Here is a 24,215-nt window from a genome sequence, read left to right on the forward strand (position 1 = left end):
TGATTCATCTTTCATGTCGCAGCGTGGCAGGTGGTCAGACGGTCATGCAGTTGCACATATGCCTCAGGTGAAGTCTTCAGTGTCCCTGCTGCTCTGCCCATCACCTCTGGACCTGAGGAAATGTGACCGCCTCCCAATCCAGGCTGTTGACTGCGGTCATGACACAATTCAAGACAATATTTCACAAAATGAAATGATAAAAATACAAACGCAGAGAGATCAGAAGGCTTCAGACAAATAAATATGATGGATGGAAGAGGAAAATGTATACAAACGCATCTGCATCATTATAATAAAGGTCAATTAATGAACAAATGGTCATAAATTAATACAAAATAATACATAATGAATCAGGGAATTATAAAGTAATAATAAAAACACTCAATAATACTGGAAAAATGCAACAAAATAATTATTTGAAAAACAAGTTTGACCTAGTTGATCTCATATATTTAACGTAACGGGACACTGAAAGAGTGGAGACTTTCGACACTGCAGTACACTGAACCTTTGACCATCCAAACAATGCCCCGTCATCTCGTCTTTGATGTTCAAGAGATAAATTGGTGATCGATCCTGTATCTCAGCCTCATTCATCAAGTCTTGATCAGTCGCTGTTTGCAAGTTTTTAGTTTAGTTTGGTTCTCCTTTGTTGTAAGGACAGCGATCGCGCCTGTGCCGGTAGTTGGTTTCTATTTGAAGCGTCATCAGAGCTCGAGTTTGGAACTCCTGCCGCCGTCAGAGGACGCTCATGTGACTGTGGGTCACATGATTCAGAGTGACGCTGTGGTGGACGGTCAGCTGGATACACCGAGCAGCGTCTAGGTGAGTGAATTAGGCGGCTACCGACCTTCATTTTGGATTGTTGACGGTATAATGCGCTTCCTTGTTAAGTTCTTATTTAACGGAATATCTTGAGCCTGACTATTTTGAGCGAGTGACCGAACTATCGAGCTAATGCTAGCCACATGCTAACGGCTAGCACCAGCCTTATAGCTACAGTTAACGCTGCAAACGTCTCCAAAGCTGCTCTGGTTGATGAATAAAAATCGAAAACCTGCTACGTTGCAGATACTACGTTTCGGTATTTGAACGAGCTCGGGAATACGGGCGTCATCTGTGTCGTGACATTGACTGAAGCTAGTTCTGCTAGTTCTCTACTATAAGCGGATCCTGCTGTTTGTTAGCATCTCTGGTAAATATAGAAAACAGGTTTGTAATAGGTGACTTGTACTTGTACAACATGGCAGTAGTATTTCTGCGAGCATTGCATGATGCAACGTCGTAGTTATGTCCGTCCAAAGCCTAGTACATGGTGGCTATTTTGGTTGTTCTCTTCCAGATATTTGGGATTGAAGCTCCTGAACAACTCAGCAGGATGGACATCCGCGGGGCCGTGGACGCCGCTGTCCCCACCAACATCATCGCTGCCAAGGCAGCTGAGGTCCGAACCAACCCGGTCAACTGGCAGTCCTACCTGCAGTGAGTTCCTCTTGTTCTACACCGCAAACCCATCAGATTAATGCCATCTTCCTGGCCAAACATGTCATTGTCTCCAGTCATACTTCCTTCTTCTGTCTGCAGAGACTAGATGTTTCATGTTGACGCGAGGCCACACTGAACATGTGATGTTCCCACTGTCAATGATTAGATTTCTACCTCTTTGACTCTATTAGAATTGCTGATCATTTCCTCAACATATATGTTTTGAATGGCATCAAGTTTTATTCAGCACACCCTTGTTATGGTTCAAACAGACTCAAGGTCTCAGATGAATTATTTTGAAATGTTATTGTCTACTTATATCACTTACCTTTGAATTTAAGAAACGCAAACACGTCCACTAAATTGCAGTCTATTTTAACTGTCTCCGTGACAACGTTCAACCCTATTAGACCAGGGTGTCATGGATGTCCTCTTCTAACTGAACAACAATGTACATTTTATATCCCAAAGACGTCCACGAATCATAGGCAGTAGCGTGTGCCATATCAAGAAATGAAGTTGAACCAAATTGTGTTTATTGTAGGAGTCAGATGATCTCAGCTGAGGACTGTGAGTTCATCAAGAAGTTTGAGTTTGCCAACTCTGATGACAAGCAGCTCATTCTGTCCAAGGAAGGACACCAGGTTAGTTGTGTATTGATTTTACTGGCTGAGATAATCTGCATACATGGCTGCTGTGTTGCCTGTTACATGTCTCATCTCATGTTGAAACGAATCATGTTTCATGTGCAAGTTTTAATTATATTAAGCTTGTTCATGTGGGTTCAGGGTCTCGCATCATGTTGGTTCCAACATTCATGTTTCTGGTTAACTGGGCAGCATTTGTTGTATACTGTGGTCAGTGAAACTATCCAGCTTCATGTGGGTGCAGCAGTTGTGGTGCAATATGATTGCAGCTTTTTTCCAGTCCACCTTACACGAGAACAGCTGGGTCGTCTTCATCCTCCTGTGTCTGAGATATATATATATATTTTTCTTGTTACTTTCATTTCCTCCCAGTGTGCAAAGACGTTTCTGAACCTGATGGCCCACATTTCCAAGGAGCAGACGGTCCAATACATCCTGACTCTCATCGATGATACACTGCAGGTAAGTCAAGATTGAAAACTGTGCTTTCACAAGCGAATGCAAAATGAAACCTCCCCGGCACACACTTGAATCGGAGGTGTATCATCAGACGTGGCTGTGGCTGCGTCCCAGACATGTGTTTAGACAATCGTAGAGTGGTTTTCTGTGGGATGCCTCCTGGAGATGCCTCATCAAGGTAGCGGTGCTTCAATCTGTTTTCCAAATTGCTGGACTATGTGTAGGGAGATGTTTGCGAGGATGAGTGTTGTTTCAAGAGTCGGCGGTCGTCCTCACTTCAGTGCAGACTCTTCGAACCGCTGCCACTCGGCCATCTGATTCTGAGTCATATGTCTGTGAACAAAGGAAGTGGCTACACTGGTCTTTCTTATAAAATGTCAGGTTTTATCAACGCAAAATGAGCATCTTCATTGAGTAATACTCACATCCATGAGGTCAGTTCTGCTTTATTAGCTGCAGGAAGAAGCCCTGACAATTCCTGTCATGAGATGGATCTGAGGGTGGAGTTGGGTGGGTTAGATGAAGGGGCTTGCCATCTGTTGCCTGAGGGGTCAATATGTTAATAACATCTCACTAGAGTTCTGCTCAGAATGATCAGTGTCGGCACCTGTGGTTGCTGCAGGTCAGCAGAAAACAAGACGTTTCCATCATCATCGCGTGCTGAGCTTTAATGAAGACGGTGACTATTGAAATCTGATAACCATGTTGGCGATGATTCCTCAGGAGAACCATCAAAGGGTGATCATCTTCTTTGACTACGCCAAGAAGACGAGGAACACGGCCTGGTCCTACTTCCTGCCCATGCTGAATCGCCAGGACCTCTTCACTGTCCACATGGTGAGCGTGACGTCGAGCTGACCATGACTCCTGTATCATCGGTGCAGGTCCCCGGCTGTGGTTCCAAGATGCTTACACTTTCATTTGTTGGTGGTTCTTCACCTGTGCAATAGCAGCTTAAAAGGAAGAGCGGCAGAAAACACTGGGAATTTTCCACTTTACAACCTGAATAATCAAACTCAGATGATGAATTTAAACTGAAAACATTTTAAACTTTCACTGCTTTTCTGCCAGTCTGTAGGAGCAGGTGTTGATGTGGTGCTGAGCTGATTTTTGCATTGTTTATTGGCGAGTTTGCAGTAAAAAGGTAGATATCCAGGTGGAGGCAGACAGTGTAGCACATGTCCCTCAAACTGTGGAGCCGTCATTCTCTTATTTAAACACCTTAAACACAGTCTTTTTGTCTTAGAAAGAGCTCATAATTTGGTTCAATTCAGCAGGTAGATGAATTGGAACACATCTAAAAAAATATATTACCCAGTAAAATGAGTTTTCAGAGTAGCCTGGTTCCTAACTATCTATAAATATACATTAAAGTGAAAATGTTCTACGCGTAGAATGTTCTACGCATCGGGTCCTGTTTTGAATGCGTACACTTTATTGTTGTAAGAAGTAAATGGCAAATAGTTGGAAGTGAATAGCTGTTATTCTTTTACACTCCATGAAGGGCGTTAAACAACGAATGAACAGAATTGAGAAGTATAGAAAAGTGAAGGCAGTGAAGCAGATGAGTGGGTCACCTGTCCGTGATGTCAGTGGGAGCTGGCAAATCTTCCGTTCGCCTGTGAGCATCATTGTTAAACTGCCGGTGCTTCGCTTGAGTTATTTTGGGGGGAGGAGTTAATCATGTGTCATTTTGACAGTGAGTAATAAAGCGCTGCTCTCAGTAGAGTGAGCTTAAAAACACGGTGTGCTGGGCAGGTGTGAAGTGGTTTCTGATCATAGCAGGGCATTAATAATTCCTCACAAAGCATTTTCCTCAAAGATGGGTCATTACTGAACGACATCCCGCTTCCACCCTCTTCTAATGACGAATGAGTGAGCAGCGCTGCATTGAGCCCCGTGATAAGACACCTGCAGCTTCATCACCAGCCAGCTGGTATTTAGCAGGAGGGCTCGTGTGACCCTCAGTCCGTGGCCCAGCGCTGAAGCTCCTGCAATATTCCCCCAACGTCTGCTCTCCTGGCACCCAGAAATGAAAGATGGAGATGAGTTTTCTGCGCTGAAATGCTTCATGTTTCCGTGCTCCACTGCCGCTGTGGTTAACCACAAACTCGAGTGCGGGGCTGTTTGTTGTGGTGTAAATTGCTCTTCCTCTGTGTAATAGGCTGCGAGGATCATTGCCAAGTTGGCCGCCTGGGGCCGCGATCTGATGGAGGGAAGTGATCTCAACTACTACTTCAACTGGATAAAAAGCCAGCTCAGCTCGCAGGTACCTCACTGTGTTATGTTGCTTTGAAAAGTTTGAGCAGCGCTTGATGTTTTGCACTGTGCATGACTTAACAGTGATTCATTCCACAGTCGATGAAACAGCTCTGGAGGTCCTGTGGCGTGTCGTCCTGTATTGACCAGTTAGCAGTCGTCACACACAAATAACTTTATGAACAAACAAGCCACAGCTTCACGAAATCTTATCTTGTTTCTCCTTTAAGCGCTTTGAAGCAAAAGGGCTGATGTGGTATGAAAACAAAAAAAATAGGTAGAAATAAAATCAAATATAATTCCAACTTCTGAATTCAACTTGAGTGCAAATATTCCTGTTTGAAGTCTTCATCAAGACGCCACACTTCAGAACTCATCGACAACCACTCTGTGGATTGTGGGTTAAATTTGAGGTCATGGGCTGCACTGATAGATTTTTAAATACCTTTCCTATTGTCTGGTTGAAGACTTGGTCAGCAGAGGCTTTGTCTTTCACAGTCGCAGTAGATGTAACAAATGAACAAGTATCATATTTACGCAGTGATGAGTTGTGGAAGGTCACGACCCACTGTGGCTCTTCAGCGTCGGCTCTTACAGTGCGTCAATGAGTAGATTAAACTGTCAAAGTGTGAGAATCAATTTAATGTGTTACTGTAACTGGAAAGGTGTGAGGTAACGTACAGTAAATGTGGTCTAAAGCTGTATGTGGCTTGTTATGGCAGCTGATGACAACCATTTGAAACTATATTGTAGATTGTTAAAGTTATGTTTTATTTGTGTCTTTCGTCAGTTTCAACTACTTTAAGTGGCCAAAGTGACCACCAGTTGTGTGTTTCGCATGGCCATCAATGGTTAATGTCCAGTGGCAAAGACAGAATTTTTTTTTCCGGCTCATTCAAAGGCAACACAAAAGGATAAGAAGTGAAGTTGTACATTTAAGTGGAATGTGCTGGAATAAAAGGCCCGTGTTGTCTGCACACCGTGGATGGGTTAATGCTACTCAGAGGTGATGCGAGTTTCCGTGTTCACATCATGACAAATGGCCTTTGGTGGGTGTTGGGTATAAATAGAAGAGGAGCAAATGTGGAATATGAAGTGACCTGGTTTGGAGATGTTTTCCTGTAGACGTGTCCGGCTCCGAAGAATCTCAGTCATCAATCGTCGCTGCAGGTTTTTAATTCCCAGTTTAATGCACCTTTTCCCCGCAGAGCCCGGTCACAGCTGCTGACCTGGTTGAGTGTCTAAGACCAGTCCAAACCCATGTGATGCTGCAATGTTTCTTTTGTGTATCTCCTGTTAGAACCTTCATGGTACAGGTCACGAAACGGTCACAGGAGCTGGAACTATTTCTCCCAGTGAAGTGAGTATAAGTGAAGTTCCCCATGGAGTGACATGAGCGGGCACCAGCGGCTGTCACCTCCCCCCCTTTCTCTTCTCACCCATCCTGCTCTTGCACTCCAGTTTTCATTAACTCCTCCAGACTGGTGCTGATGAGTGTCTGTAGAAACAAAGGGTTTCCTATTTAGCCAGCATGGAGTTTGCTGCCACTGGTTGTTTGGAACTCTTGAATACTGCATGCTGTAACGCCAGTCTTCTTAATGCTGGAAGTGCATGACCAACAGCTTTCCCGTGTGTCGGTGTGACAAGGTAGAGTTGGAGCAGCATTTCCACAGCAGCCGCAGCAGCAGCAGCATCCGACCATTCGATTTACTGTCGCACTTTAACATGTTGTGATCTGTTGACACAAGCACTGTGTGAAATGAAACAGGCTCATGTTTCTCTCTGCATTATTCAGCCAGGTAGCCTCACACATCCACCTCCTTCACTGCTGCCTGTTCTTCTCTCTGGACCTCTGGCCTCCAGTGCTTCTAATCGATTAACATGATCTAATACTCTCTCCTCTCTAATGTCACTTTCCATGATCTTGCTCAGGTGTGATGGGGCACCTCTCCCTGCAACTGTGGTGTGATTTAGCATGGGTCGTTGTTTACTGACCGTAGGCTGCATGTGCAACGCCAGGCTTGAAAGGTGGTGGTTTGTGGACTGGTTTTCTCCCACCTGCTCTTTCTGCTTTTGGACTTCTGAACTGCTCTGATCGACTGTCTAACCTTTGTCTTCCCAACGCCTCGGAGCAGCAGCTTCCCCCCAGAGTAAACGCTGGTTCTGTTCCCTGCAGAGCTCCCAGTACGTCCAGTGTGTGGCCGGCTGCCTTCAGTTGATGCTGAGGGTCAACGAGTATCGCTTTGCCTGGGTGGAGGCGGACGGCGTGAACTGGTGAGTTCCACTGCTCCCAAGTTTCTGCTCTCTCTAAATGTCACTTGAAAGGCGTGTAACCACTCGAGCCGTTTCTCCACTGTGAGAGAAATGAGGTGGTTGGTGAGAACAGGCCGCTGCTGATGAGACATTCCTGTTCAAGTGGGGACAGGTGCCTCTTCTTCATTAGTCCAGCTGCAGCCCACTGATTCTTCTGTGGCTCACCTGTCTCTCACTCACTCCACATCACACTATTCCAAACCCTAGGTCTCGTCCTTGCCCGCTTGGATTACAGTTCAAATTTCATTTGTCGTGTTCATGGAAATTGAATCAGATCAAAGAGAATTTGAAAGATGTGGTGGCGGATGCGTGTCCTAAATTTGAATTGCATCCTGAGGTTTGCTTAGACGGCACTTGAACTTGCAACAGCTTGTTCCAGAAGAAGGAAGATGTTGAAAAGAGGTGTGTGTGTTCCACCTTCTCCTTTTTAATGAACATTAACAGTAACCAATGCAAGTCTATATTTGTGTGTTGATGTCTGAGTGGTGGGGTTCCAGTCTGACAGAGGTCCTTGCTGTTATGACTCCTGGTGTGAGAATGGGCTCTGTGGATGTTGTTTCGAGTCCCAGCTCTGTCAGTCCCCTCCACCTGGTCTGTCTGAAGACCTGGTCCCTCTTCATGCCTGTTCTCATCGTCCGTGTAATTTGAGCGAGATCTGTACAAACCTGCACCTCAGCTGACTCTCTCCAGCTAAAAACAGATTTTAATCATTTGAAATATGGGGTTTGAGTTGTTTCTGTGCTGCAACAGCTTCATTAAAGCGCTTGTGTTTGAACAGTGAAGTCAAGTTAGGAGAGTTTGGAACTCATAGAACGCTGTTGTTCCCCCGCGTCTTTTGAAAGTCTGGTGTTGTTACTCCGAAGTGAGGAGTAGCCTGAGGGCTTCCTGGAACTGACGTGCATCTGTGTGCCGGCTATCTGCCGTCCGGCTTCAACATTAGTCATTACAGCGTCTCCCTTTTCCATGAAAAACCCAGCAAACGCCGCTATGCAAACGCGCCCGCACTGTCATTACTGATAATGGATTTGCACGAACCGCCATGGCAGCGTTTTCATTAGGCAGCCGGCGTTTCTATCACGAGTCATCTGTGCCTCCCTGATTTATTTCCCTTTTCATTTCCAGTATCACTGCCGTGCTGAGCAACAAGTGCGGCTTCCAGCTGCAGTACCAGATGATCTTCTGCGTTTGGCTCCTGGCCTTCAGCCCTCAGCTCTGTGAGCAGCTACGGCGCTACAATGTGGTGCCCGCCCTCTCTGACATTCTCCAGGAGTCGGTGAAGGAGAAGGTCACGCGGATCATTCTGGCCGCGTTCAGGGTGGGTGCATCCTCTCGCCGTCTTCTGACTGCTGGTTGACAAACCACTGTTCCAATCATTTTATTGTATTATTTATCTTTTCATGAATGTTTTTGCTTCATTCTGATTCATGGGATTTTCCATTTCCACTTCCTGCTGGTCTCCGGCAGCCGTGCCCGCACGTTTCTCATCCAGGCGGCGGTAACTCCTCGACCTGCCGAGGCGGCCCGTCAGATCACCAAACCCAGCAAGATGAATAATTTTAATGAAGTTTATCATTACGCTGCCCTTTCAGCCCCCAGCTGCGATCACTCACAACCGCCTCTGAATTTTTAATGCCAACCTGAGCGCCGAGTTCTGCACCTGGTTTGGTATTAATGCCAGATAATCACGCCCTCAGACCCAGAGATGCTCTCTTTTCTTTCTGCTTGTATTGAGTTTTCATTAGTTCTCTTCAACGCGTGAGCACAAGCAGGTCCTCTGCATCGATCCTCAGCCGTCTGAGCTTCTTCACTTGCTTCTGTTCATGCAGATGCTGAGTTAGAATGAATTGTTGTTCCCAAACTGGGGTCATGAGAAGTGGGGTCACCCATTCAGAAACTCTCCTGACATGTAAAAGGAGTGGGAAGGGAGTATTTTTGAATCATTAAAATGATTTTAGGCGTGTATTTTATTTGAGAATCATTCCTCTTTGACGGAGCGGAGCTGATGGAGACTGATTCATGAGTTCACACTCACTGAAGACGGTTAAGTCAGTCATTCATTGACTGTCCTCGCTCTTCCCTCGGCTCACAGCAGTGTTTTTGTGGTTGTCGTGGTAACCCGAGAGAGAGAGCGGCCGTGTTTGGACTCTGATTCTTGAATGATAAACCATTAGCTTCGTTCCTTCCAACATTTCCAACAGACGTTAACTGTTCAGTCACATGTTCTAATACGGTCAATAAGTCTGTAGATCGAAGGTCGTCTCATTCGAGCTGTGAGCAGCGAAGCAACGCTGAAACATTTTGAGATTGAATCCCTGGAGTTGAACCTCCAAACTAGTTTGGTTCTTGTGTAGTTTCGTCTGGATTCTCATCTGTCAGTGCATGATGAGTTCAGTGGTTAGAGTGCAGAACATGTGGTGAAGGACTCGGTTTATAGTTAGCAGTGCAGAGCGTTCGCAGCTTTGTTTGCCTGAACGCCGTTCTCTGATCCTCCAGAATCTCCTGGAGAAGTCAGCGGAGAGGGAGACTCGGCAGGAGTACGCTCTGGCCATGATCCAGTGCAAGGTGCTGAAGCAGCTGGAGAACCTGGAGCAGCAGAAGTACGACGACGAGGACATCACCGAGGACATCAAGTTCCTGCTGGAGAGACTCGGCGAGAGCGTGCAGGATCTCAGGTACACACGGAGCCAGGGATTGACGTGATAGAACCAGACGTCAGAAGATGTTGGAGATGAACTCCTGCCCTGTTCCCTCTCTCGTCTGCCACAACAGCTCCTTTGACGAGTACAGCTCGGAGCTGAAGTCCGGACGCCTGGAGTGGAGTCCGGTGCACAAGTCAGAGAAGTTCTGGCGGGAGAACGCCGTCCGACTGAACGAGAAGAACTACGAGCTCCTCAAGTGAGATGCTTCGCTCAATCATTCAACTGGCTTGTTGTCTGTTCTTGAATAAGACTGCGTATTTGTGGGGCACATTTGACCCTTCGCCTTAGTGTGCAGTCGTGTCTGGCTTATGTTCTGGTCACGTGTGCATTTGACCCCTCGACCTGATGGCAGCACTTTTCCTGCAGGATTTTAACTCGCCTCCTAGAAGTTTCGGATGATCCTCAAGTCATCGCAGTGGCGGCGCACGATGTTGGAGAGTATGTGCGCCACTATCCACGAGGAAAACGGTACGACTGCTGAACTTGAAGCCTGACTGACCCAGAATGACGTTCTCCTGAGGTGGCTCTCATGTCTCACGGCTTGAGCCTTTGCTCACGCCGCCTCCGCTGCTGTGGCTTCTTTCAGGGTGATCGAGCAGCTCGGTGGGAAACAGTTGGTGATGAACCACATGCACCACGAGGACCAGCTGGTCCGTTACAACGCGCTGCTGGCCGTGCAGAAGCTCATGGTCCACAACTGGTAGGTCGACCTCTCCCGCTTCACTCCTGACACCGTAGAATACAAATGCTGCTGACGTGGGATGTGTTGCGCCGCAAAGGTCAGCGCCTTGCTAAAGGGCTCCGAGGAAGTCATGTCATTGCTGCAGGTGGATTGGTTTGTGGCCCTGCAAACTATGGGAACTACACGTCCCTCCTCGGCTGCATTGACTTGACTGGGCTTCTGACCTCTGCGGCACGCCACACCCCGTCGCACCGGCAGCGCGACTCTGAATATATGATGTTGAGTAGAGTTTCTCAGAGGCTTGGGAAACCATGTCTGAATGAGGTTCTGTGTTGAAGCTACTTTTAAGGGAGTGAGGAAGCTGTGACTGAAGACTGCAGGTTAGGAGAAGCAGAGGGAGGAAGTGATGACTCATGAAGCTGGAAGGTATCAGAGCCATGCTGTTTATGTGTAGCCGACTGGATGTCTAGAGGGACGTGGTCCACATCAGAAACATGCTCCAGGTACCACTCAGTGAAAGGCCTCAGTGTTTGTCCAGTGGTTCCCCGACACTCGCCTGGCCATCTAACTGTGTCTCCAGCTGCTTCATTGCCTGGAAACGCCCAACATCCGCCAGTGGAAATGTGTTTGTTTTCCTGCAGCAAACAGAGGTGGAAGCTGCCGTGTGTGTGTTCTGAGTGGTCATAATGTGGAGTGTGCACCATCTGCTCCCCGCCCGCGCTCGTGGGGCGGCTGGAGGCTGTGACCCAGGGCTCTTGGTCACATGTTTCAACATGGTCGCGAGGTTTCACCACACGCCGTCGGTGGCCACTAGATGGCACTCTTTGGTTCTGAGCAGCCATTTCACTGAGAGCGCCACCTACTGGCTACCCTGCGTAATGAACCCATATCAGCACCAGTCCACAGGAGCAGGAAATGAGTTTGGCTAGTAGCAGCGCTAATTGTAGCGTCAGAGTGGCAGCTTCCTGTCGATGTAATTCGAGTGTCACTGATCTAATGGGAGAGTCGCAACTGAGCAGACTCTCAGAGATGAAGATGCGGAGGTGGTTAGTGGGAGTGGTGGGAAGAGCAAGGTCAGATTACCAGTCTACGAGAGCAGAGCTGGGGAGGACAGACGTTTGTGGAGAGAAGAGAGCCAGTGATGGTCCTGGTGAACCGAGCGTGCCACTGGAGTCCAGCAGCTGCCGTGGGAAGGCTCACCTGACTGGTCCTACGCCATCAAGTGCAGTCTCTAGCTACTAGCTGTCTCCAAATAAAAGCCATTTTTGACAGTTTGGAGTCTGAGTTCAGTTTGGGAGGAAACGTGTGTGGCGTCGGTGGAAGTGGCACGGAGGCTCGCGAGGCTGCGACGTTGACTGTGATGGGAGAAGTAGTGAGTTCAGCCTGTGAGGGGAAGTAGAAACTCATCTGAGTTTGAAACGTGAAGGAGGTGGAGGAGGCAGCTGATACTTGAACCCAACTCTTGAGCTGTTGAAGTGGCAGCTGAGGACGTTCTAAAGAAGAGCTGTATGTCTGGAGTCATGACTAGGGTCCGACCCAACCGAGAACAAGACCTTGATGCGCCTCGTTCTTGTGACTTTTGAGCAGCTGGATGTGCGGCTCCCCTCTCGTCACCCGAGGACTGGCTCTCTGATGAGCCGCGCCCGCGGGTGGCGCTCTCATCGATTTTGTTTTGGTGCTGCCGGCAAATGAAGCTGCACACGGATGAGTCCGCCCTGATGGGGGTTCTTTGTTTGCCGCTGCGGGGGATCCGCTCCAGTGAAACACACCTGAGCTTTAGTGGCTCCTGCGTCTGGAGGCTGCTGCCCACGTCCTCTCATTCATGATGGAGGATTTCTTTTGACCAGCCTGGCGACTCCACTGCGTCTTTGTCACGGCGCCGCTGTCATGACAACCGCCCAGTCGAACCCTCTGGCCTGACAGAAGGATGAGAAGTGTTCACTTCAAAATGCTGAGCTGTGCCTGAGGAGACTGGAGTGAGACAGACGCGACCTTGAAAGTGGAGACGTGAGACAGAGGGCTTCCTGAGGCAGGTCGGCGTGCGTTTTAACCCCTTCAGGACTCACCTGGAGAGATGTTGGAGTCTGTGTAGCTCAGTGGAGCCGACAGGCGGTGATGGTGATGCCAGAGTTTCCTCCTCTGCAGGGAGTACCTGGGGCGACAGCTGCAGTCCACTGACCAGCAGCAGGCCCCGGCCGTGGCCGCCCGGAGCTGAGCCCCTCCCCCTCCCTCCGGCGTCACCCGCTGTCGAATTCCTGAGCGGAAAGTGAAACCTCCTGCCCTTCTGCCCTGTCGACTGATTCCAGCTCTGTGTTGTTGGTGTTGTGTGGTGTCTGTGAGATATGTACAAAAAAAAACCCTGGTTATTTATGTCTGGTCTGTGAAACGCACATGTGACCTAATAAAGATGCTTCTCTATGGTGTCGGGACTCGATCTGCTGATGTGTGGGTGAGAGCCGCGCTGCGTCCCAGATGGGTGTTTTGGGCTTTAAATTGATCCCTGAAGAGAGAAGTGATCAGCCACATCAGAGGGAAACAAACGTCCACTCATCTGCACCGAGGACTCGCTGGACAAGCACTGGACATGGAGGAAAGTACTCGGCACCAGACGCCTCAGCCAGGCCCCACCGTGGAGAACAAGCATAAACTGCAGTTGAGCTGGAGGCAAGGACACGTCCTGTTTCACAGAAGAATGAAAGGAAATGACTTCGCTTCTCTGTGAGAAAACACAAAAGCAATGGTCAATAGGAAACATGACAGAGAGTGATGGATGCAGCTGAGCTCAACCATTCTGCTTCAGTGAAGACAGTGAATCAATGTATTTAACACAGCGAATGAGAAAACATCAGATCCGTCTCTACACTGAAAAAGAGCCAAGACTCAGTGCAGTAGACAAACAGTACTGTTACTCGACTCAGCAACGGCAACACAACAAAAGAATGAGTGAATATAAGCTCGAAACATGAATCACAGAAATGAAGCGACACAACTTGTGACATCCACCACTCGCTGACACCTGAGTGACACATCCGACTGAAGAAATTGTTAGCAATGAAACACTTCCATTTTCCCGCTGACCTGGCAACAGGGAATATCACGCACGTGATGGTTGTTTTTCCTCTGGTGTCCGACGTCACCGACGCGGCCGTGAAGCGGCAGCACTGCGCGTGCGGGATGAGCAGCGTGTGACAAAAGTCTCCACAAAGGAGCAGAGCCGTGAGTCACACTGGCAGCGAGCAGCGCCGCCGTCTCTGTGCTCGGAATCCACAACACCGTGTTTGTCCTCACGAGTCCCATGTTCGACCCACAAAACCCGCCGAGGCCGTCCATCAGCCCAGTAAACAAGATGGAACCTAGGCCTCTGCCGAGCTGCTCGCTGCCTCCGCCGTGTCCCACGTTCGCTGCACCCGACAGACCGGTCCCTCCAGAGACTCCTGCATCCAGGTGCTTCTCTGAAACACCACCAGCGTGGAACCTCTGCTTCCTCGCCCCGCCTCCGCCACTTCCTGAACATCTCACTGAAATATGCCCAGAATGTTTGGGTTTATTTGAGCCACAGTCTGATAAACTTCCTTGGTGGAGTAAGGATGCCGACTTCCGTAGCAACAGCAGCACCTAGCAACCACAGGAAACAGCGGTTGCCCTGGCAACAGCCTCAGTTGGAAACATGTCTGTTCTTGAAGCAGCTGCTGATGTCCCTCCGCACTTAAGTTCCTTTCTAAAACACAACTAATACAGAGCACGTGCACTCTGATCAAGTGTGTTCAAACTACAGTTTGGGCTGCGAGTGCTGCTTAAATCCACCTGCAGGTGGATGATTGGCTTTGTTCCCGTCTGAATGTGCGAGTCAATATTTGTGGAGAGGCTTCCTCTCACCTGTCCTGGTGTTTCCCACCGTCACATGACTCGCCGCTACTGTCTGGCCACATGATGGGCTCCCACACATCAGGCAAACACCATGAGCTGTTTTCATTGCTTTGACTGAAATGAAATGTTTTGTTTGGGTGAGATTAAATAAATAAAAAGGTAAAAGAATAAAACTATGATGATGATGTTAAATTATTTTCTCCAAGAACAAGACGAGACCTTAAAGTTGCTCAGGAACATTTTCTGCAACATATTCTGCGACTTGGAAAAAAATGAATTCAATCTAAAAAAAATGAAATAACTTAAAGAAGTGTCTAAAAAATGTGTTTTATATATATATATATATATATATATATATATATATTTATTTTAATTATTGTCAGAAACACAAGAGTTGGAAGTTGGAAAATCTTGTGAATAAAGCCCCACAAACTGCTGACTCATCGATGCCATGAGGCTCAGAAACACCCCCCCGAGTGCTGCTCATGCTGATGCAGAGCAGCTGTGCGTTTAGTTGAAGCTTTGGTTCCAAACCTTTCAATCCAAACTGTCGCCACACGACGCGAGTCCCTCCAGACCCGTCACTGAGCGAGTGAAACAGTCGATCACAGACTCCGCTGTGATTGCAGCTTATAGATGAGAAGCACACGGACACGTCAAACAATCCCATCTTAGAATGACTCAGCAGCAAAGTCCACACCAAAAGAGTTTTACAACTTAGAGCTTCTACTTTGAGTGAAGAAGAAAGTTGTTTTGACAAACGGTTCAAAGGTCTGGACTTGGTATCTTCACTTGGGAAGTCGGAGCTGGGAATGGCGTCTCACATTCCTGTTACCAAAGTGGGAAGACTGGATGCCGACAACTTGCACCTTGCCGATCGTCTTCACCAGATGAAGATGGAGCACAGAAAGGCGAGCATTTCATTGTTCCATTCTACTTCCTGGTTACGCTGGGGGAGGCCATCTTGGATTGTTGAGTATCACACTTTAAACACTGTTTCACTACGATCAAAAACAATACAAGCAGATGAGGAAAGGACCCGGCCAGGTTCTCTCTCATGGGTCCGAATACTCCACTTGGTTTTGAACCTCCTTGTCAGTCCGTGGGAGGAAACTGGAGTTCCCACTCCACAGTGTCCCCCTCAGAACAGACTTGGAACCAGTGTCCGAGCTTTTCGCTCCGTGCTCGATGTCTCTCTCGCTCCAGCTGCCAGATGTGAACTCAACCAGAGGAATCCGGGTCGGCGCCGGTGACCGGACCATCTGGAGGTGTGGACGAAAAGGTGCTGATCTCTGTGATGCTGATCAGCACCTGCATACAAATCTGCTGTCACTCATGGAGGGGCCAGTGGAGGTTGAACGCCGGAGCTTCCTCTCTGCCGAGGAGAGCCCAGAACCGGGGAAGGGACTGCTCCATCACTGAGCTGAACCACTGCTTATAATGTGATTGAAGAAGAAGAGCTAAATCTCACAAAAATACATTTGTAAGGACCAAAAAAATTATAGAAATTAGTTTCAGTATTTCACTGAGCATTTAAAATGTTGTTCACAGCAATGAGATCCGGTGCACAGCAGGGGGCAGCAGCGATCCTGGCCTGTCTGGCACAGCACACCTGGATCCAGGTGATAATGTCCTGACAATGTTGTCGAAGATTATTTATCTGTTTTCTGAGTTGACAGTCACATGACCTCCCCTAAAATCCCAACTGTGATTTCATCATAAGAATGGTGACGTGATGTTTTTGCCATGTTGTCCAGCGCTGACTGGTTTCAAGGTGCCTCGGGTGGTTCTGGGCTCTTGATCCTGGGACATAACGGTGCATTCCAAACGCCCGTCCCTGCCCTGGATCCTGGGTCCGCCCCTTGTTCTCCTCAGCAGAGCAGCTGAGGTTAGTCCCTCCCCAATATTCAGGCCCAAAAAGTTCCATCATGCAGGGGGCGACAACAAGGACAGTGAATCACACAGTGTCAATATTAAAACGCCTCTCATGAGACCATAAAGGTCCAGGTGTAGTTACCTGACACTAGTTTGTGCTCTACTCCACTCGCCTCTTCATCTCCTCAGTCTGGTTCTCCTGAGGTTTCTGTGCAGTTGGTGAGCAGACGCCAAGTCTCTCTGGTGGTCACGGTGCCACCGCTGGATGAACAAACCAAACCAAACCCAACTCACAGACACACAGCTGCACACCACCACTGCTAAACAAACAGGGAAAGGTTTGAAGAAATGCCTCTGAATGTTCTTCACGCTCCTCCTTTCAACCCCGGTGTCATGTGTAAACTGTATTAACTGAACAAAACATTCATTATAATTGTGGTAAAATGTTTAGTTTAAAGTCAGTAAGTCATTTATTTGAAATCATTTTCTTCTTAATGTGAAGCAAAAATGTGTTTCATCTTTTTTTTTTATTCATACAATTTAACTGCTATTTTATATTTTTACTGCTGTTTCATTGTTTTATTTTAAACTGCTATAAGCAGAGCTACTGGCTTAAACGAACGTGTTGGTTATGAAATAGCTTTAGTTTTGCCGATGGCAGCGTTTCATCTTTCATTTCACTCTCTTAACATCTTAGCTTTTTCATCATTGCTCCGTCATGATCACCTCGTCTACTTCTCGGGGGGAAGAAAAAGCGAAATCCAAATGAGGTGTTTGGGTCAGGTATAGTGTGCCGCGCGTGTGTCTTTCCGCGCGTCTGTGGTGGAGAGCTGAGTCCAGCTCAGAGCGCACCCGGGATGCTCCTGCACTCTCTCCAGAGCGCACGGACGCGCAGCACCTTCTCACTCTCTGACCCGTCTCTCCGCGCTGCCGCACCCGCCATCAGCACGTCTCGCTCCCCTGCCTGACCAACTTTAACGCGGGAGTCGCAGCCGCCGGACCGGAGCGAAGCATGGAGAGCGGCGTGGTCACCATCTACAAGGAGGAGCGCTGCGCGCCGGAGGAGTGCGGCGCCAACTTGACCTGGCCACCCGGGCTGCCGGACCTGTTCAACTCCAGCGCCAACGGAACCTGGGAGGCGGAAGCGGAGCCCATGTCGCCGATCATCCCCATCATCGTGGCGGTCTACTCGCTGGTGTTCGTGGTGGGCTTGGTGGGAAACTGCCTGGTCATGTTCGTCATCATCAGGTCAGTGCGCCTCACGCCTTCACGCCTGCTGGAGCCCCGCATATATCGGACCCACCCGGGGCTCCATTTGCCCTCACAGTCCATTCCCAACGTGAGTGTGGCAATGTCCAAAGCAAGGGGCGGGGGCCTCCGGGGGTCCTTGAATCTACCTCGCTGTGGACTAATCCAGATGTTTTGCCATTTTATGATGCTCCGCTGCGGTATGAGGGCGCCGCATCTCCATACGCAGCCCTACCTTAGTTTATCGCCCAGTAAACACTGCCATATACAACTGCATTAACAGTGCAGTAACATGTTTTTACCGAGCCGCGGTTCGGCAGCGGTCAGCGTCTTGGAATGACCAGGAATATCAGGTTTACAGGCTTCGTTCCGGCGGCGTGGCCAGTGTTTGCCTGGCGAGCCGTCAAGAGTGTCTCTACTCCCTCACCCCGAGTAGCCGGGACAGTCCCCGGTGAGCCTCCCACAGGGAGCCTGAACAATCACTGCATTCTTCTGATCCACAATGAAGCAATCAGGAGATGTGATGATGATCATGGTGTCAGGACCAGTCAGTTCTCTTTAATCAACGTACAGCGGGGCTGTAATGACCCATGATGGGACGACACAAAAGGCCGGTGATTTCGGGCGGGCCACCTCACCTCGCTGCTCCAACCTCTTCCACAGATACACCAAAATGAAAACGGCCACCAACATCTACATCTTCAACCTGGCGGTGGCCGACGCCCTGGTCACCACCACCATGCCCTTCCAGAGCACCGACTACCTGCTGAGCTCCTGGCCGTTCGGCAAAGTGGCCTGCAAGGTCTTCATCTCCATCGACTACTACAACATGTTCACCAGCATCTTCACCCTGACCATGATGAGCGTGGACCGCTACATCGCCGTGTGTCACCCCGTCCGGGCGCTGGACTTCCGGACCCCAGTGAAGGCCAAAATCATCAACGTCATCATCTGGCTTCTGTCGTCCGCCGCCGGCATCCCTGCCATGATCCTGGGCAGCACCAAGAGCAACAACGGTGCGGAAACTCTCTCTCCTGCTGACCTTTCTGCTGTATACTGTGTCGAGCCGCTGTCAACAGCAAATAAAATAATATAATATAATATAATATAATATAATATAATATAATATAATATAATATAATATAATATAATATAATATAATCTTTATTTTTATTCTATTCTATTTGAATTAAATATAACAACAATTAAATGTGTAGTAAAACAAACAAATGAAGAAAGAAAGAAAGAAAGAGGTTCATGTGACGTGGTGGGATACAGAGTCTGGTCCTCAGGGTCACAGGTGAGTGGAGGCTGCAGTGGCAGTCACTCACCTGTGGGGACGCTCTGTTTTGCAGGAGCCTGTGGAATGAAGGCTGAATAGAAACAGGAATGTTCTTTCGAGCTGAATCTAGTGAATAACTGTGAGCCGTAAACCTTCATTCTTGCTTTGACTCGGCCCTGATCTGAACAAAGGGAACCAATCAGAAGAGCTGATTTTCAGGGAGGGGAGTGGAGATGTTCGGAGGGAGGGAGGGAGGACAGGTGGAGAGGAGATGCAGGGTTGGAGATGAAGAGGAGGAGGAGGACCATGAGGTTCATGGTGAAGGAGAGCGACGAGGTGATCAGAGGAGAAGAATGATGCGGTTGATATTGAGAGAGCGGAAACAAACCTTTGTTTAAAACCATCAGATGAAGCCGGTGAAGGCAGAGGGCCATTCAGAACCAGTGCTGGAGCAGGGGAGGAGATGATGTGACGGTGGAGGACAGGAAATGGCAGATTTCTGTTCATGTGACCACGTCATGTGACCCCAGGCTCAGGCTTATAGCGAGGATATATAATTACAGCCATGGAGCCGTTTTGAAGAGGCGACGACAAGTATGTTCTCGAGCGCTTGATCTGCTGTCCTTCACAGAGGACGAGGGCTGATGAGACTCCTGATGAAAGGAGGAGCAGGAAGCATGGAGACAGCTGTGTCTTCATGAGCCAGACAGGCCCGAGGCTCCTGGGCTCCTGGGCTCCTGGGTTCCCGGGCTCCTGGGCTCCTGGGCTCCTGGGCTCCTGGGTTCCCGGGCTCCTCGGCTCCTGGTCTCCTGGGCTCCTGGGCTCCTGGGCTCCTGGGCTCCTGGGTTCCTGGGCTCCTGGGCTCCTGGGCTCCTGGGTTCCTCGGCTCCTGGGCTCCTGGGCTCCTGGGCTCCCGGGCTCCTGGGCTCCTGGGCTCCCGGGCTCCTGGGCTCCTGGGCTCCTGGGCTCCTGGGCTCCTGGGTTCCTCGGCTCCTGGTCTCCTGGTCTCCTGGGTTCCTGGGCTCCTGGGCTCCTGGGTTCCTGGGCTCCTGGGCTCCTGGGCTCCTGGGCTCCTGGGCTCCTGGGTTCCTCGGCTCCTGGTCTCCTGGTCTCCTGGGTTCCTGGGCTCCTGGGCTCCTGGGTTCCTGGGCTCCTGGGCTCCTGGGCTCCTGGGCTCCTGGACCTCGGGCCCTCTTGACTCTCTCTACTCTGAGCACCAGCTCTCCGTCATCATCCAACACCCGAGTGAGTGAGGAGCATGTCGTGGTCACATGGTTGACCAAAGGTTACTACATACTGTACAGCAACTGTCTCAGACTTGGCCATTTGTGGAACCAAAGTAGAGGATTTCCTTCATTAGTTTGAAGCTTAACACTTGTTTTTTCTTACAGTCAAACTATCAGCTCAAGTCAAACTGATGAATTTGTGAACAGCCCTTATTGTTCTCTGTTGATTTATTTATTAGTTACTTATATTGTTATTGTTTCTTTGTAATCATTTATTTGTATTTATATTATTTTATTTATTATTAAGATTGATGTTAATAATAAAAATAAGACATTAGCCATGAAGCTGATCCTGATGTCAGGTGAAGAATCATCTGAGAAAATGAAACTTCCCACTTGATCTGACTCAGTCAACAGTCAAGCCTGTGGCTCTTCATGGAGCCAGCTGTGACTCGCCGTGAGTCCAGCCTTCACTTGACTCACGCCGCCGTTAAAAAAGCGGCAACATCCGCGCGTGTTAATTACCGCGGATATTTCTGGAGGCGCCACTTCCAGCGCTCTCACCTGCTCCGCTGGCTGCGCGCAGGAAGGCTGCCAGCGCCAAAGGTCAGACTGAATGGGTCTAATTGGAGGGCAAGACAGGACTACTTGACACGTCGTGGGCTTCAGATCCCCTCGTCCCCCACTTCATTATCCGTCTATTAGAGGCCTCCTCTTCCTGAGGGGCGGAGCCTGGCTCCCGGACGCTCAACTGAATTTTAAACTTTTATATTACTCCCTGAATGGCAGTGGTCTTCACTGAGACCCCGTAACTCGGGAGGTTCTTCCCGTCTGATGTTCCCTGCAGGGACGACGGAATGTGCCCTGCAGTTCCCCGAGCCCTACACCTACTGGGACACCCTGATGAAGATCTGCGTCTTCATCTTCGGCTTCGTGGCGCCCGTGGTCATCATCACCGTGTGCTACACCCTGATGGTCCTCCGGCTCAAGAGCGTGCGCCTGCTGTCCGGCTCTCGCGAGAAGGACCGCAACCTGCGGCGCATCACGCGGCTGGTGCTGGTGGTGGTGGCCGTCTTCGTGGTGTGCTGGACGCCCATCCACATCTTCATCCTGGTCAAGGCCCTGTCGGCCGGCGTGCCCGAGACCACCTGGGTGATGGCGGCCTACTTCTTCTGCGTGGCGCTGGGCTACACCAACAGCAGCCTCAACCCCATCCTCTACGCCTTCCTGGACGAGAACTTCAAGCGCTGCTTCAGGGACTTCTGCTGCCCGGGTGCAAAGGGCCGCCGGGACTGCCAGGGGGTGAGTCGGGTGAGGACCACCCTCCGGGACCACTCGTGTCCGACGGAGGCCCGGGGCGACCTCAGGCAAGGCAGAGCTGTATGACTAGCTGTGGAGCTGTCCTCCAGCCCCAACCTCGGCCGGGAGGACTCGCACGAGCTCTGCCTCACTCAGGTCACCACGGCCGTCTGACGAAGGAACACGCCGTCCTCCTAGCTCCAGTTGCTCCCGTTTATTTCAGAACCTGAAGGCCTCTCCACACTGACGTCATGTCAGGCGCCTCTGAACTAGCCCGAGTGAGCGGCCTCTAGTGGCTTCATCTGCTAACGTCCTGGGGAAACCTGGAGAAGAGACTCTTTCAGGGGTCTTGGATCATCATTTTCCACCTCAGTTAAGCCCACAGGTGACTGGTGAAGCGAGTGAAGCAGCAGAATGGTGTTGAACTTCAAAGGTAGCACCTGGCTCCGCTAGTGCACCTCTTAGATGTTTAAAGTCGCCAGACAGCCTGCAGCAGGCGCATCACCTCTGATCAAATGCCTCGTTGAAGAAAAACTAGAAGCACTTTCCGTTGTTTAAACCAGCAGCAGGATGAAGAACAATGTTGCTGTTTACTCGCTGGTTAAGGGGCGCTGTTGGACCCAAACACGTTTCACAACTCCAGGGGGCAGTAGAGGAACTCTCAGTCCTGGCATGGGGCGAACAAACAGCGCCCCCCTGAGGCCACTGCTGGACTTGAACCTGCGCATCCCTGCTCCGACGCCTGTAGCTCCTCACAGGTCTCTCTGACAAAAGAGTCGGAGCTTCAGTTCAGTCTGGTCTGGTGTATGCTGAGCCACGTGCTCGGGCGTCTGCCTACATACAGATGTGACGTACATGCTTGTGTATATACTGCATGCTGTTGTGGTTTTCCTTGTATCAAATGACCATTATTTCCAGATGAGAATTGACAGACACATGAGTGTAGATATTACCAACCAGCCACGTCACGTGCGAGTGCAGTGTTTCATGTGCAGCTTCTGTGTTTGGAGCCTTGGAGTCGGTCCTGACACCTCACTCGCTCTGACACACCACTGCAGCCGCTGCTTCTTCACGCGGAGGGTCAGTCATTGTTGATACTTTGCTGTATTGAAAGCTGCGTAGACAATAAAGCTGCGATGCAGGATGTGACAACCATGATGTCCCACTTGAATTTGAAGCAGTGTTTCCATGGTGAGTCGGCGCCGAAGCCTGATTCCTATTGTGCCGCTGGCCTTGTTCTGAACCCTGAAGTGAATAATCCGTGGCCTCTGAACAGAAGGGCCCCCTCCCTGCTTCTCCTGAGACTGGAAGGAGTGAAGGACTTCTTCAAGGAGGAGCTTGGGATTTGACTTCTTCCCATCTCAGTTAAGGTAGTCGGAGTCCCAGAGGTCGTCCATCACCGTCTGGTAACCCACTGCAACTGCCTCCCTGGAGAGCAGAGAAAATATTTTATGGTCAGTCTGACCTCCAACGTTATTTCACGCAGGTCAGAGCCACAGTTGGCGGCAGAAGCAGGCATGAGATGGAGAGGAGTGATGGCTCGTCGGCGGTCATCCTTCACTCCAACACCGCTGCTCCTGCTTCACACCGTCTCCACTGAGAACGCAGGTTTGCCTTCACCACGCTTGTGCATCTCACCATCCTCCTCTGTCCAGCTGACAGAGTCTCAGAATCTTGATATCAGCGCCCAAGGAAGCGCAGCTTCGGCGGCGAGAGGGAGATGGTCTCTGGGGAGTCTCCGTCCCACGGCCTGACAAGGAGGACAGATAAAGACAAAACACTGAGAGCAAACTGTCGTTCACCAGTGACTGTCACGCACTGACCTCCCGCCGCCGCCGCTCGCCAGCGTCACGTGCTGGTTGCACATGTCTTCGTCTTCATTGCTGACCCACATTTCTGTGCCACTGTTAGGCACCTGAGATCTTGTTGTTGGTCGCCTGGTCCATTATTTGTGAACGCACTTGTGGATGAAGCCCCTCACTCTCGTCTATATTTGGAAGAAACACGTGTCTTTAGAAACAGGTGAGTTTGCAGGTGGCAGATTTTCTGCCAGGGTTTTGTGTCCTGACCAGCATCACTTATCTATGTGAGGTTTTTCCATGTTTATGGTCAGTTTATTTGGTACAGTTACAACCTGCAGTAATCTTCAGCAATGATCATTTTAGGAGTCACAGAGGAAGACTGAAGGTTGGGACTGAGATCTTGCCTCAAGTGGAGAAGTTGAAGTATCTCGGGGTGTTGTTCTCATGTGAGGGCATTAGGGATTTGGAGATTGGTCGGTGAATTGGGGCAGCAGGGGCGGTATTGCAATCCCTTTTCTGCCATAAGAGAGAGCTGAGCCAGAAGGCAAAGCTCTCTATATACTGATCAATCTTCGTCCCGACCCTCACCTACGGTCTATGAGCTTTGGGTCATGGGGATATTGGGTCCCGGATACAAGCGGCTGAAATGGGTTTCCTCTGAAGGGTGGCAGGCGTCTCCCTTAGAGAGAGGGTGAGAAGTTCTGTCACTCGGGAGAGGCTCGGAGTAGAGCCGCTGCTTCTCCACATTGAGAGGAGTCAGCTGAGGTGGTTGGGGCATCTCATCAGGACGCCCTCTGGACACGTCCAGCAGGGAGGAGACCGAGGGGTCGACCCAGGACCAGGTGGAGAGATTATATCTCTACACGGGCCTGGGAGCGTCTCGGGATCCCCCAGTCAGAGCTGGTGGATGTTGCTCGGGAGAAGGGCGTTTGGCCTGACCTCCTGAAGCTGCTGCCCCCGCAACCCGGCAACGGATAAGTGATGGATGGATGGATGGACAGAGGAAGACTGTAGTATCACAATAATAAACTACAAATAAACATTTTGTATGAGGACATTATGAAAAAAAGTA

The 24,215-nt window shown here is 49.7% G+C and overlaps 2 protein-coding genes and 1 long non-coding RNA gene across 5 annotated transcripts; 2 read left to right on the forward strand and 1 right to left on the reverse strand.

The window, feature by feature from the left end:
* The first annotated feature begins 612 nt into the window (after window positions 1-612).
* atp6v1h (ATPase H+ transporting V1 subunit H) lies at window positions 613-14,605 on the forward strand. Of its 3 annotated transcripts, none has more exons than XM_053884103.1 (14): window positions 613-825; window positions 1,343-1,482; window positions 2,030-2,129; window positions 2,505-2,594; window positions 3,315-3,428; window positions 4,756-4,860; window positions 6,151-6,210; window positions 7,027-7,124; window positions 8,286-8,478; window positions 9,657-9,835; window positions 9,933-10,058; window positions 10,229-10,330; window positions 10,449-10,562; window positions 12,690-14,605. In XM_053884103.1, the coding sequence occupies exons 2-14, from the start codon at window positions 1,379-1,381 to the stop codon at window positions 12,757-12,759; spliced, it is 1,455 nt and encodes a 484-aa protein (XP_053740078.1). In that variant the 5' UTR covers window positions 613-825; window positions 1,343-1,378; the 3' UTR covers window positions 12,760-14,605. The 3 variants fall into 3 exon arrangements, with proteins under 3 accessions (XP_053740078.1, XP_053740080.1, XP_053740079.1); XM_053884105.1 differs by lacking the exon at window positions 12,690-14,605 and adding an exon at window positions 10,883-12,682; XM_053884104.1 differs by lacking the exon at window positions 6,151-6,210 and having other exon boundaries at window positions 614-825; window positions 12,690-14,602.
* Window positions 14,606-17,298: 2,693 nt separating this feature from the next.
* Window positions 17,299-21,428, forward strand: oprk1 (opioid receptor, kappa 1). The gene is made up of 3 exons (XM_053883028.1): window positions 17,299-17,534; window positions 18,198-18,550; window positions 20,890-21,428. The coding sequence occupies exons 1-3, from the start codon at window positions 17,299-17,301 to the stop codon at window positions 21,426-21,428; spliced, it is 1,128 nt and encodes a 375-aa protein (XP_053739003.1).
* An 848-nt stretch (window positions 21,429-22,276) lies between these two features.
* On the reverse strand, window positions 22,277-23,648 carry LOC128769366 (uncharacterized). The gene is made up of 3 exons (XR_008416387.1): window positions 23,165-23,648; window positions 22,980-23,091; window positions 22,277-22,769 (listed from the first exon to the last, which is right to left on the reverse strand). It is a non-coding gene; the product is annotated as an uncharacterized LOC128769366 (long non-coding RNA).
* Window positions 23,649-24,215: the final 567 nt, after the last annotated feature.

Source organism: Synchiropus splendidus, chromosome 13, assembly GCF_027744825.2.
Source record: "Synchiropus splendidus isolate RoL2022-P1 chromosome 13, RoL_Sspl_1.0, whole genome shotgun sequence".
Lineage (NCBI taxonomy): Eukaryota > Metazoa > Chordata > Actinopteri > Syngnathiformes > Callionymidae > Synchiropus > Synchiropus splendidus.